The sequence below is a fragment of the Zonotrichia leucophrys genome, chromosome 14 (genome assembly GCF_028769735.1).
Source record: "Zonotrichia leucophrys gambelii isolate GWCS_2022_RI chromosome 14, RI_Zleu_2.0, whole genome shotgun sequence".
NCBI lineage: Eukaryota > Metazoa > Chordata > Aves > Passeriformes > Passerellidae > Zonotrichia > Zonotrichia leucophrys.
In genome coordinates this window covers 14175176-14188038 of record NC_088184.1, presented here as the reverse complement: position 1 = coordinate 14188038, position 12863 = coordinate 14175176, and the positions used below count along the sequence as shown (strand labels likewise).

The 12863-nt window shown below is 68.1% G+C and overlaps 1 protein-coding gene across 2 annotated transcripts; it reads right to left on the bottom strand.

Moving 5' to 3' along the window:
- Window positions 1-23: 23 nt before the first annotated feature.
- LLGL1 (LLGL scribble cell polarity complex component 1) lies at window positions 24-11871 on the bottom strand. Of its 2 annotated transcripts, none has more exons than XM_064725984.1 (23): window positions 11709-11871; window positions 9184-9281; window positions 7053-7134; window positions 6839-6969; window positions 6307-6465; window positions 6062-6224; window positions 5675-5810; window positions 5531-5585; window positions 5291-5448; window positions 4988-5205; window positions 4826-4893; window positions 4385-4538; window positions 3886-3990; window positions 3407-3699; window positions 3183-3336; window positions 2953-3106; window positions 2596-2879; window positions 2126-2390; window positions 1916-2030; window positions 1718-1812; window positions 1487-1610; window positions 1335-1414; window positions 24-1153 (listed from the first exon to the last, which is right to left on the bottom strand). In XM_064725984.1, exons 1-22 carry the CDS (start codon window positions 11787-11789, stop codon window positions 1336-1338), a joined length of 3171 nt encoding a protein of 1056 aa, XP_064582054.1. In that variant the 5' UTR covers window positions 11790-11871; the 3' UTR covers window positions 24-1153; window position 1335. The 2 variants fall into 2 exon arrangements, with proteins under 2 accessions (XP_064582054.1, XP_064582055.1); XM_064725985.1 differs by having other exon boundaries at window positions 6854-6969.
- Between the last annotated feature and the right edge of the window lie 992 nt (window positions 11872-12863).

Genomic DNA, 12863 nt, shown 5'->3' with positions numbered 1-12863 from the left:
CAAACACCTGCAGCACAGGCAGCTGATATTAAATGCTTTATTTTCAATATTAAAAACCAGTATTTTTAATAACTAAACAATGCTAAATTCATCTTACCAAAAAAAAAAAAAAAAAGATGAGGTTGGAGGAGGGGGGGTTCTACCAGGGACGCTACAGCCCCGGCCTCGGCCGGCAGCAACCGAGCCCGAACCCCCCCAGCCACACACGTACCACAAGGGAGCCCGGGGGGGCCACAGCTCCCCAAAGGAGAGGGGCAGGGCCAGCTGAGCCCCGTGGGAACAGCCACCATGGGCCAGGGGACAGAGCTGGCCCACAGCCACCTGTGTCACCACAGCCCCCCAGGAGGACGAGGCCAGGCTCAGAGCCCAGGGGGGATTTGGCACAGTGAGACCCCCAGGGTGGGGCAGCCCAGCCTGGGGCAGGAGGGGGCTGGGGTAACCTCATCTGCCCCCTCCCAGCACCAACATGGACCAGGAGCAGGAGCCCGTGTGTGATTCCACAGCGTGATCCCATCCCAAACCCACCCCGTGGCAGGAATTAGTGTCAGAAAGGAGCAGCAGGCACAGAGCCCAACCTGGAGAATAGCCCTTGGAGAAGCCACTAAGAGAAAAAGGCCACCTGTGACCCCCCAGCGTGCCCCTCCTCGGGCTGCTCAAGGCCTCTGCTGCCCACCTGGGAGCCAGGGGGGGGACAGTCCCTGTGCAGCAGCCAGAGCCTCCTGGCAGGCAGGGAACGGGGCTGTAAACTGCAGGGAGCCGGGCATGTAAACACAGACCAGGGTACGGGGGGGCCGTGCCCGGGGGCTTCTGGCCCCCCACTGCCCCAAGGGACCAAAACCAGGGGACAAGGGGGGGTCCACAAGCCCCAGCCCTCCCCGTGGAGCCGGGGAAGCAGCAGCATCCCCCAGGAAGGGGGCTCTGGAGCAGGGGACAGTGACACTCGACCGTGTATAAAAAAGGAACTGATCTTCCCCGGGAAGAGTTTGTGCCCCACGGCGCCGGGGCCGGGCAGGGGTGTGGGGAGTGCCGGAGCCGGGGTGCAGATGTTAGAGAGGAGCCAGTCTACGTTACATGGGGAGGGGGCGGGGGGTCCAGTCGAGTCGCGCATCCCGGGAATCCGAGCACTGAGATGGGGCAGGGAGGCCGGCGGTGCCTGTGGGAGAGGCGGATCCTCAGCAGGAGTGGCGATCAGGACAGGCACTGCCCCTGCTCCCCTCCTCTGCAAGCCCCAGGGATCACAACTCCATCCTCCCATGGTGGATCACGAAACCAGGGCACTGTGCTGGGGTCCCAGCTCCAAATCCCACCCCAGGGACCTCCAGCCCCTCACAGACCTCACTTGATGAGGATCCCCGTGGGCCGGGCCTCGTCCTCGCTGGTGTTCCTCAGGTTCTGCTCTGCTTCCTCCGAGGACCTGGGGCAGAGCAGGGTGAGAGGCACTGCCAGGGTCCCTCAGCACCATTCACCCCATTCCCACCCCACTCACGCCAGGAAATCCTTCACTTCCTCCACGGTGATGTCCCCGGTGGTGTCCAGCGGGGTCTCCAGGCTGCTGTTGGGGGAGTCGATGGGGCCGGGCGAGAAGGCGGCCGGGTGCTCCTCAGGGGACCCTGGGGAGTCAGGGGACAGGAGGGATTGGGGACAGCCAGGACACAGAGCCAGGCTTGGAGCAGAGCTGTGGGACACGCTGTGTGTCAGGGACAGGCTGGTCACTCACGGTCACTGTCCGAGGGTGAGTGCTGGCCCTCAGAGCTGCGGGGGACGTGGGTGCCGTTCGCCTGCGGCAGCTTCGGTGTCACCGCTGAGCTGTTGCTGGAAGGAAACAGGGAGAAGTTATGGCCAGAACCAGCATTATGGGGTGGGTGTACAGGGGTTCCATCACAGCAAAGCCCCCCACGCCCCCGAGACAGCCCACCTGAGGCAGGAGGTGTCCTGGAGCCGGGCGACCTCCAGCCGGCACAGTGGCTCTGTCACATTCCTGGCGCTCAGCGAGAAGCGCTCAAACTCCGATGGTGAAATTAGGTAGAAACCTACGGGGGGGACAACAATGAGCCTCAGGCATCCCCCATAGGGCTGCAGGTGAGGTCAACATCCCATCCACACAGATGTCACCTGGTGTCCTCACCTTGGCCGTGCTTGGTGAAGACACAGGAGGCGATGCCGCTGATGTCCTCCTTGCGGATGCAGCTGTAGTGGACCTGGGGCCGCAGGCTGGGCACGGTGAAGATGTGGATGTCCCCCAGGTTGGTCAGACAGGCCAGGCAGTTTTCCAGCCTCTCCTCGGAGCCAGCGCTGGCCAGGCTCACCAGGGCCACCTTCCTCACCCGGCAGCCCTCGTGTGCCGTCAGCTTGAACTTGGTCTTGGCACTCACTTTGGGCAGCGTGAACACCTGGGGGGCAGGAGGAGCCGGGCTCAGGGGAGAGCAGGAACCTGCAGGGTTTAGGGGGGCAGCTTCCCCTTGGATTCACCACCCTAAAACAGGCACAGGAGTGCCCCCAAAACCTGACTGGTCACCTCCAGTCCCTGCGTGATGAGGACAAGGGACATTTTGTGTGCCATCTCTACCACAGCGGGATGCTGAGCCTTGCACTCACTTTGAACTGCTCCTCGGAGGAGATGAGCATGGAATGGCTGCCCTGCATGTCGGGGGCCTTGGCCAGGTCCCGAGACACCTCGTAGGGCTCGGGCAGGGGGTTCCCCCGCCCGTCCAGCACCGCAATGGCCACCACGGGCGCCCGGTGCATCAGCTGGATCTCCTTCCCCAGCACGGCCTCCACCGCCCGCTCCGAGAACTTCTCCTGCGACGGCACCTCCAGGGCGTAGGCGAACACCGAGCCCGAGTTGGTCCCTGCCCACATCGTGGGGCCGTGGTGGGCGGCTGTGGGGGTGGAGCAGTGTCAGACCCAGCCTGGGGGTTTTTCAAGGGGAGAGAAGGAGGGAGGGGGTCTCACCGTCACGGAGGAAGGTGTCGGCAAAGTAGAGGCACCTCACGACCCCCGAAAGCGAATCATCGGCCGAGCGCGGCTCGATCCGCCGCTGCACCGGCGTCATCTCCACCTCGGGGGGACCCGCCTGCTCCGCCAGCTGCGCGTTGGCCTCCTGCACCTGGCAAGGGGACACAGGGTCACTCCCTGCTGGGGGGGACGGGGAGCTGCCACAGCATTCCCTACTCCCTGCCCACCTTGCTGGAGGGGCTGCTGGCGTTGAGCCTCTTCTTGCCCGACACGCGGCTCTTGCGGATGCGGCGGAAGGACTGGCGCAGGGACTTCTTGAGGGACTTCACGCGGGACAGGGGCCCCTCCATGGCCAGCGAGTCGTTGGGGTGCAGCGTACACCTGCGGGCACCGAGGCTGCTCAGCACCCCCAGGCCATCCAGGGGTCCCCAGCACCGAGGTCCCCCCATACCTGGCCAGCACGGGGTTGCGCCGGTAGTAGTCGAAGAGCCCGAAGCCGTGGCTGGTGCCGAAGGCCACGAGGTTCCACTCGGAGTGCAGGGTGACGGCGGTGACGGCGGCGGGGGGCACGCACTGCACCAGCACGCTGGGCTGGAAGCCGGGGGGGAAGTGGAGGGGCCCGTTCCGGGGGGCCAGCCGGTCGTGGCCCTTCCAGGTGAAGCCCTCACGGTCCTGCAGCAGGTCCACGGTGGCCACGCTGACCGCGTGCTCCGACTTCTCGTCGCTCAGCTCCATCACCAGCACCTGCAGGGACAAACACAGACAGGGGGACATGCTGGACCTCCCCCAGACAGCCACCCTGCTGCACACCGGGGGCTAAACCCAGGCTAGGAGCCCTTCAAGGACAATCTGGGGGTCTGTAGGGTCTGTAGCCCCCCCATGCTGTGGGTCCCCAATGGGGAAGCCCCTGCTCTGTCCTTGTCACCTTACCTGCCCCGCCGTGCCAGCCACCACCATCTTGGCCGTGTACTTGCAGAGCGCGATCTTCTGCACGCCCAGGCGCGGGTCATCGCTGTAGGGATCAAAGCAGCCCACCTGCGGGAGGGGACAGCTCAAGGGACAGCCAGGACCCCGCACACAGCTGTGGCACAGCCCCCCTGCACCCCCACGTCCCTCCACCAGCTGTGGCACACGGGCCACTCCGGGCATCACGCCCAGGAGAAGTCTGTCCCCACGCACCCCCCGGCCCTGTCCCCCATGCTGGGGCAGACCCATGGACGGAGCCCACGGAACAAGTGTCCCTTGTGTCCCCACAGTGCGTCACACCGCAGCTGTGCCCTGAGCCGGGGGACACGTCCCCGGGGCGCAGCCGGGATGGCTCCAGCAGGTGCATCCCCCGTGCCCAGCTCTGGGTTTGCCCCCTCCAGTGCTGGCAGAGCCGGCAGGGTGCTGTGTCCATGGCAGCGTCACCCTGCCCAGGGCACCTCACCTTGCGGAACGGAGGCCACTCCTCCTCGCCCGCCTGGTTGAGGCTGTCGTTGTGCTCACAGTCTGTCTGGAAGATGTTGGCGGTGCCCAGCTTGTAGAGGGGCTTCAGGGAGACCCCCGAGGCGTCCCAGAACCGCACCGTGCCGTCCTCGTGCCTGCGAGGGGGGTCCTGTCAGCGTGGGCCCCAACATCTGCCCGGCTAACAAGGGCTGCCTGTGTGCTGGCAGCCACCGTGCCAGAGGGGGGGACACGGGGGACAGCGCAGCGGGTGACACACTCGTGCCCAGGCAGAACAAGAAGGGGCAGCTCTCCCGAAATGAGGGAGTGGATGCCACCACCCCATCACATCCCACCCCATTCCCCCACTGCAGAAATGGGCGTGGATGTGTCCTCCCCTCATTTTAGGTTTTTCAGGCCCCCTCCCTGCTGCCAGCCCACTCACCCAGTGAGGAGAAGCCCCCTCTGTGTGGGCTCCTGGGCCAGGTTCTTCCCCCCATCAATGGGCCAAGCCTGGAGGAGGGATGGAGAGGGGATGGAGGAAGGGATGAAGCCTGGAATGCTGGAAGGGCTCAGCAGGACCCTCCCCAGCACCCCCATCACTGACCGCAGAGGATTGCCGGGGGCTCTGCTGCTCCCCCACGCTGACGATCCTCTCCCAGAGCTTGAGGGGCACGTTGGAGACATGGCAGGAGCAGGTGATGGCAGAGGAGTGCAGAGGCGCCAGGTACGGGGCAGGGATGGTGGGCCAGCCCGGCGTCTGCAGGTCGATGGCCACCAGCTCCTCCTCCACCAGCACCACCAGGGCTCGGGGGTTCTCAAAGCCTGGGGAGGGGGGAGATAGATGGCTGCTGCACGTGGAGACCCCCACAGCAGCACCCGCTGCCCGGGTGGCCCTGGCAGGACGTACCTCCCTCGGGCACCTCTGCGCTCTGCACAGTGAAGAAGTCAATGACGCGGGAGGTGAAGTCGAGCGTGGCCAGGGTCTGGCCCTGCAGCACGCTGACACAGTGCCTGTCACCGTAGCTGGCCCGTGGCATCCCCCCACTGAAGATGATGAAGGGGTTCCTGGGTGGGACGAAGCAGCTGCCATCAGACCCTGGACCCCCAAGTGCCCCCTGTGCCCCCCATGCCCAGCCCACCCACCTACCCTGACTCGCAGGTTCGCCAGAGGATTTTGCTGATGGCTTTGCAAGGGAACGGCCCTGAAACGAACACACCAACACTGGCTGTAGCACCGGGATATGGGGGGATCATCTCCATCCCCAGAGCCCCCCAAACCCCCATCCTGTACCGTAGGGGATGGTGGACATGACGGGCTGCTGTGTCCTCAGGCCGGTGCCGCTCGCTGCCCACACCATGTACCCGCCGTCGCTGTGGGAGCTGACGATGCTCGAACCGCTCTGCTCCCAGGCCAGGCTCTCCAGCTGCTGCGGGGCCACACGGGGGGCTCAGCACTCACATGGGGACACACAGGGACACAGCCCCATGTGGATGGGGACACACACACACATGCACACATGGATGGGGACACACACACACAGAGCCCCACATGGATGGGGACACACAGACACACATGGACACATGGATGGGGACACACAGACACACAGGGACACAGCCCCATGTGGATGGGGACACACACACACACACAGCACCACCAGTCCCATGCCAGCCCTGGTACCTGGTTGCCCAGGAAGAGATGCAGGACAGCACGAGTGCTCTGCTCCCAGAGCACCAGCAGCCCGCGGCTGTAGCCGATGAGGAGCCGGCTGCCATTGCGAGGGTGCTCCTGGATGGACTCCACGGGCCCCAGCGCCTTCCCACAGCGGTAATCATCGGGGACACTGCGGGGGGACAGGCACAGGGGGTCACAGATGGGCTGGGGGTGCTGGAGATGCCGGGGAATGGGGCCTGCAGGGCTCTCACCTCTGCAGGATCTCATCTGGGAAGAGGGTTTTGTCCTCCAGCAGCGTCAGGGTGGGCAGCGTGACAAAGTACACGGCACCGCCCTCAGTGCCCAGGCAGACCATGGCACCAGCAGCCATGGGCAGCACCACTGTCACCCGTGTGATGCCAGGGGAGCAGCTGTGGGGGGAACAGGGGCTGCTTCAGCACTAGGTTGGGTCTGGGGGAGTGTCAGAGACCCCAGACCTGCCCTGCTCCATCCCTCCATTCCCATCTCCCTGAGTGCAGGAGGACAAGGGCAAGGACAGCCTCAGTGCCATTACAGCCATTAATCACTGGTCCAGCCAGCACCATGAATATCCAGAGCTGCTCCCTGCACTCAGCATCTCGGCTGAGCTCAGAGGAGCATCCCAGTGGGGAAAACACCCAAACACCACCACGGAGAGGGGACCTTGGCCACCACCCCGCCCCGGCTGCTCCCCAGCGCCGTTCCCGGCCGGCACCGGCGCCGCCGCAGCCCCGCGGGGAGCGGCTCCGACCCCCGGGCAAGTACTTAGCGCCGGCGGACCCTGGGCGTCCCGGGAGGCCGAAGCTGCGCGTCTCCTCCAGGTGCGAGCAGCCCTCCTTGTGGCACACCTCCCACAGGTGCAGCGTGTTGTCGTCCAGCAGCGACAGGAGCCAGCCCTGGCATGGAGGGGGGATGATAGAGGGGTGTGTGAGGTGCTGGGGGGCTGCTGCCAGGTTCCCCCCCAGGGACACCCTCGTACCTGGCCGGGAAGGAAGTGCAGCTGGGTGACAGTGGCCGTCTCCTTGTGCAGGCCTGTCAGCTCCACGCCTGGTGCGCCATATCTGGGGGGGCCGTCAAAGAAACAACGAGGGAAGAGAACCCCCCCCACATCCTTCCCCAGCAAAATCAGGACCCTCCGAATTCCCTCAGGTTACAGATCTGCCTGCAAACACCAGTTCAGCCCCCTGCCCCCAGGAGAGCCAGGGCAGAGCATCCGTGACTGCACACCATGCCAGAGCTGGTCTGGGCACCACCATCCCCATCTGGGATCCACCAAGCAGGACACTCTGAATCAGCCTGAAATCCACCAAGCACCTCCAGCTGGGACATAGCAGGTCAGGCTGGGATCCACCGACCACTCCAGCCGGGCTGTCCCAGGTCAGGCTGGGATCCACCGACCCCTCCAGCCGGGCTGTCCCAGGTCAGGCTGCGGCCAACGCTCCCAGCTGGGCTGGGTGTGCGAGAGGCGCCGGCAGCCCCGGCACGCACCGGCGGCGGGGTGGGGCTCGGTATGCGCCGGCACAGCCGCACTCACCCGACTGGTCCCGGCTCCTTCGGCGACGCCGCTCGGCAGGAAGGGCAGCAGGAGCCACGGCAGGAATGGGCAGCAGGACTGCACGGAGCAGCCCAGCCTGGCATCCCCGGCACCCCCAGACCCGCCGCTGCCCCCAGCCCGGTGTCCCCAGGGCACTGTGCAGCCCCTCCGGCCGTGCTGTGTGCTGGCAGTCCCTGCCCCTGGCCACCCTCCGGTGCCCGGGGCACGGGGAACCAGCCCGGCGGCTCTGCCCGGCCCGACAGGCAGGAGCTGTCTGGCAGTGCTGGGCACAGCAGAGCCGGCAGAGCCAGGGGACAGCCACGGAGTTTGGGGACAGCAGGGAACAGGGCACGGGAATGCAGCAGGGAGCACGCAGAGGGCTCTCGGTGCTACACGCATGGGGGATGCCACCCATCCTTGCTCATTCTGGGGTCTTTCCCCACCCAAAAGTGTGCCACGAGCTGAGAGCCCTCAGGGCAAGTGGCTCGGGCACATCAGTGTCACCAGCAGGTGGGACGGGGGTCCAAGCACAGGGACCCCCAGCTGCCCCCCCAGGCGCCGGCTGCCCCTCAATGCCGGGCTGTCGGCACTCAGATCCGCCCAGCCCGGCCGGGGAGCACCCAGGGGTGCCCCCGCTAACCAGTAACGCCAGTCAGGCCAGCTCCGGCTGCTGCCTCGCCCGGCCCCGGCTTCCCCGGCACCGCCAACCTCCAGAAGCATCTTTTAGGAGGCAGCCAGAGCAGGGCCGGGGTACCACGCTGGGTACCACCCCAAATCCATCCCCGCAGAGGATGCTCAGAGCGCCGCAGCCCCCCAGAGCCGCATCCCCGCCGTGCCGGGGGGGCTCAGCTGGGACCGGCACCGCGGGCCGGGCGGGCGAGCGGGGCGGCCGGCGACGTCGCGGCCGGGCTGGCACCCGGGCGGCCCCGGCAGAACAAAACACGCCATCTTTGTGCTCGGGAGGCTGCGAGCCGCCGGCCTGGGGGAGGGGGAGCGCGGCCGCCCCCACGCCCCGACCCCGCGGCCGCCCCCAGCCCGCATTCCTGCGGCGCGGGGCCCCCCGAGCACGGCCCGCATCCAGCGCTGGCCGCCCGCCAGCAGAGCCCTCTCAAGTCTCCCTGCACGCTGCCGCCAACAAAGCCCGGCCGGCCCCGCTCGGCGTCCCCCGCTTCGGCCCCCCACCCGCACCGGGCTCCGCGCCCGCCGCAGCCCCGGCCGGTCAGAGCCCCGCTGCCCCCTCCCCGAGGGCTGCGGGGATGAGGATGGACAGGAGCCCCCCGGGATGAGCGGGGTAACAGCGGGAAGGACCCCATTGGGATGCCCCCGAGCCTCTTTTTTCTTGCCCCGGTGTTTTGGGCTCGGTGGGGGTTTCCTGCAGCCGCCCCCTCGCCGGCCGGCCCAGCTGCAGCACAGCTGGACGCAGGGATGGACGGCAGCCGAGTGGGGGCTGCCGGATGGGCCAGAAGCAGCGCAGCCACGTCTCCAAGCGCTCTCCGGGATGGGGACAGGCAGAGGAGCGAGCGCAGGAGGGGCCGGGAGCTCCTTACCTCCTGCTCATGAGGGAGGAAAAGGATACAGCTTGACGGCTCCCGCCTTGGTGCCGATGGCCATCACTCGCAGGACCGGGTCGTAGGCCAGGGCGCTGGGCTGGCTGGGGAAGCCGTGCTCCACCGTCTGCCATGGGGACAGCCAGGTCAGAGCGGGACCCCCCACCTCTGACACCCCCAAACCTTCCACAGCTCCCCTCACCCCCGATCCCGCACCAGCCTGAGCATCACCCCTGCGATGGGGGATCACAAAGATGCTGCTCTGTCCCCCAGTGCCACCAAGGAGGGCTTTGAGGAGAGGGGACATCCCTCCTCATCCCAAAACGCAGCCCAGCAGCCGCACCGCGGGCCGGGGCAGCTCTGACCTTGACCTGTCCCACCGCCCGGCAGCACTTTGGGGATGGGACCCCTCTGCTCTACAGCCCCGCGGTGAGGACACCCCAGGAGAGGCGAGCGGGACCCCGGTGCGACATCGCCGGGCGGCAGAACCAGGCGAGCGGGACCCGCCGGAGCCGCGTGTGGCCCGGGGGCACCTTCCCAAGGAAGTGCGGGCCGTGGGACGTGCCCGGGCCCGCCGGCCGGGAGGGGCTGCCCGGGCAGCGGGGGGACGCGGGGGGCGCCCACCGGGCCGGGCCGCGGTGCGGGGAGCGCGGGGCTCCCCAGGGCAGCCGGGCTGAGCAGCCACGGCGCGATCAGACGATCCGGAGCCAGCCTGGCCGGATCCTGACCCGCTCCCTTTGTCTGGGCCATCCGAGCGGGGCTGCTTTCCCGCACCCGCCGGCGGCACCGCTGTCACCCCGGCTCGGCTGCCCTCCCAAGGGACACCTTCAGCAGCGTGAAAGCGTCCCCAGCCCGTCCCAGGCGTCCCGGCACATCCAAGGGGGTCCCAACACGTCCGAGGGGCGAGGAAGGGGATGCTCGCGGGTGCCGACCCACGCAGGGTGACGGTGAATCCCCCGGGATGCACGGAGCTGGGACAGCAGCACAGGGACAGCACAGCGATGCTTTAGGCCAGAAACCAACACGGTGACACTGGCAAAGACTCCCCAAAAAGCGCTGGCGCGGTTCCCCAGCGCTGCCAGCCCCAAAGGGGGACCCGGCTGAGCCCCCCGGCCGCAGCCCCCGCTCCCGCCCGCATCCGGCAGGCTGTGCCGGCCGGCCAAGGCGCGCTCCCGGCCAAATTACAGCAAATCCCAGGCAGATCTGGAGCTCGGGAGGAAAAACAACCCTTAATGGGAGGCAGGTGGGCAGGCGGCGGCCCCAGGGCTGGCAGAGGGGCTCTCTCTCCTCAGTCTGCCCCCAGCACATCCCACCGGCACATCCCCACGGGCAGGACCAGGCCGGGGCACTGGGCTCCCCAAAAACGGGGGGCTCTGCCTGGGCTGAGCCTCGCACCCCGGCCAGACCCTCACCAGGGCAGCGAGCTGGGGGTCAGGGCTGTGCTGGGAGCTGGCTCTGACCCCTCAGCACCGCACACCCGATTCCCGCAGCCCCGTCCCGCTGCAGGACAGCCCGGGGGCGCTCCGGGGCACCCCACAGCAGCCGGGATGGACAGACTGATGGACACGGCTTGGGCTCATCCAGGGGAGCTGCCGGTGGTCTCATGCCCCGCGGCCACGGCAGCGGAATGGTCCCAAGGCTTCCTGGACAAGCTGCACCAAGTGCCAGGTGGGCACCCGCTGGCACAGGGCACCCCGAGGGAAGGGTCTGGCACCCTGGGGGTCGCTCCAGGGTTGTTTGATGAGCCTGGGGGTCTCTCCCGCCCCAAATGGGGGGTAAGTGGGAAAACTCGGAGGGAGGAGGGGGCAAGAGCTGACCTCTCATGTTCCCCATAGAAACACACTTTTGGGGAGCCAGGGAACCCCAAAAGCCCAGGGGTCCTATCACCACAGCCCTTCCAGCTGCCACAGGGGGTCCAGCCCCCCAATATCCCACCCCTGGGGACACGGGGGTGAGCCTCTCACGGGGGATGCAGCCAGGGATGCTCCAGGGCCAGACAGGGTGCGGGACCAGGGGTCACCCCAAAACGCCCGTGAGCGAGGCCTGGGGGAAGCCGCGGGACAGGGGCAGTGCGGGAACCGGGGCGCTCCGGGGAAGCCCCCAGGAGGGGCTGGGGACGGGGATGTCGCGCTGCCGAGGGGGTCGCATCCGCTCCCGGAGTGCCCCCCGCACCGCACGGGGAGGAGCGCAGCCCCCGGTGCGCATCCCGCACCCGGGGCTCCCGGTGCCCGCCCCCGGGGGTGCATCCTGCCGGGGCGGCCCAGCAGCCCGTCCCGGGATCCCCCGGGAGGAGCGATCCCTGCCCTTTCTGCGTGCCCCTTCCCCGGGAGCGCGGAGGTCCCGGTGCGCGGCTCCCCCGGGGCTTCAGCCGGTCCCGGGGGGCGGTGCCCCGCACGCTGCTCGCCTCCCCGCGGGCAGCATCCCGCCGGGGCACCAGAGCCCCGCGATACCGGGGGCTGCCCGCTCGCCGCACCCTGCCCGGTACCCCCGGTGCCTCCGGTGGTAGCCGCCCCCCGGGATCCACCGCCGCGCCCCCCGCTCGCCCCAGACGCACCTTGCTAAAAGCGAAGAGGTCGTGGCGGAGGCGGTCGCGGTGCGGGTCGGCACCCTGCCGCCGGAACCGAAACTTCATCATGGTTGGGCCGGCGGCGGCGGCGGCGGCGGCGGTGGCGCGGTACCGGGCGGGGCGGGCGCGGCCGGCGGTCCCGGGGCCGGTCCCGGCGCGGCGGTGGCGGTGGCGGGGCCGGGGCGCGGCGCGGGGCGGGGCCGGCAGGGGGCGCGGTGCCCGTGCGGGGTCCCCGGTGCCGGTGCGGGGTCCCGGTGCGCGCGCCCGCCGAGCCCGGGCAGGCACCGCCGGCGGGCGGGGGGAACTAGGACAGTCCGCATCCGCGCGGCAGCGCGCCGCGGCGGCGCGGCGGACCCCGACGCCAAACACCGCGCAGCGGCGGGCCTGCGCCTGCGCGCGCGCGGCCGATGGGACGTGTAGTCGTCCAACTCAACGCCCTCTGCGCTGGGTTTATTTATATTGTTTTTAAAATACTCTTCTTTCGGTTTCTTCCTTCCCCGTGGGCATAGTGAGAGACAGTGAGCCTGCCCCAAGCCTAGTCACCGTGGTCACAGCCCCCCACAAACACGGGGTGTCGTGGATTTAGGGTCTCATGGTGTGCCCCACAGCCATGGGGTGCATCAACATGGCGGCGGCCCGGCTCCAGGCCCGCAGCATCCCGCCGGCTCCCACAATCAGCATCCGAGCCTCATTCCCGGTTGGCCACTCATTCTCCCCACTACGGCACCGGGAATGTTGTTCCCCATTCCCCCCACGGCATCACGGCAAGGTGGGAGGGGGAGCAGCCTGCCCTGCGCCCGGTTTTGGGGTGAGTCAGCCCGGGCAGGGCACGGCTTCCCCTCCCTGCTGACTAACCCGGCCCGGGGGGATCGGCTCGGGGCTGACGCGGGGGCTGGGGCGGAAAACAGCCCGGGGCCAGCGGGGAACACGGCCCGGTGATGGGCTGAGGGTCACGGGGGGATGGATGGAGGGGCCTGGAGCACCGGCACAGCCCCCGGGAGTGAGGGCGGGCAGGGTGGGCCTGCTCTGAGGAGAGAGAAAAGGAGGAAGAACTCGGAGGAGGAAGGAAAATGAAGGGAGTAGTGAAAAGGGGAGGAGAGAAAGAGGCGGAGGAAGGGGATAAGAGGTAAAGAGGTGTGAAGA

Coding starts and splice junctions, on each gene's coding strand:
- LLGL1 (XM_064725984.1), bottom strand. CDS start 11,789: ATGATGAAGTTTCGGTTCCGGCGGCAGGGTGCCGACCCGCACCGCGAC. Junction 3,337..3,406: donor CGCAACCCCGTGCTGGCCAG/GTATGGGGGGAC, acceptor CGGTGCCCGCAG/GTGTACGCTGCACCCCAACG. Junction 2,031..2,125: donor CTTCACCAAGCACGGCCAAG/GTGAGGACACCA, acceptor TCCCCCCCGTAG/GTTTCTACCTAATTTCACCA.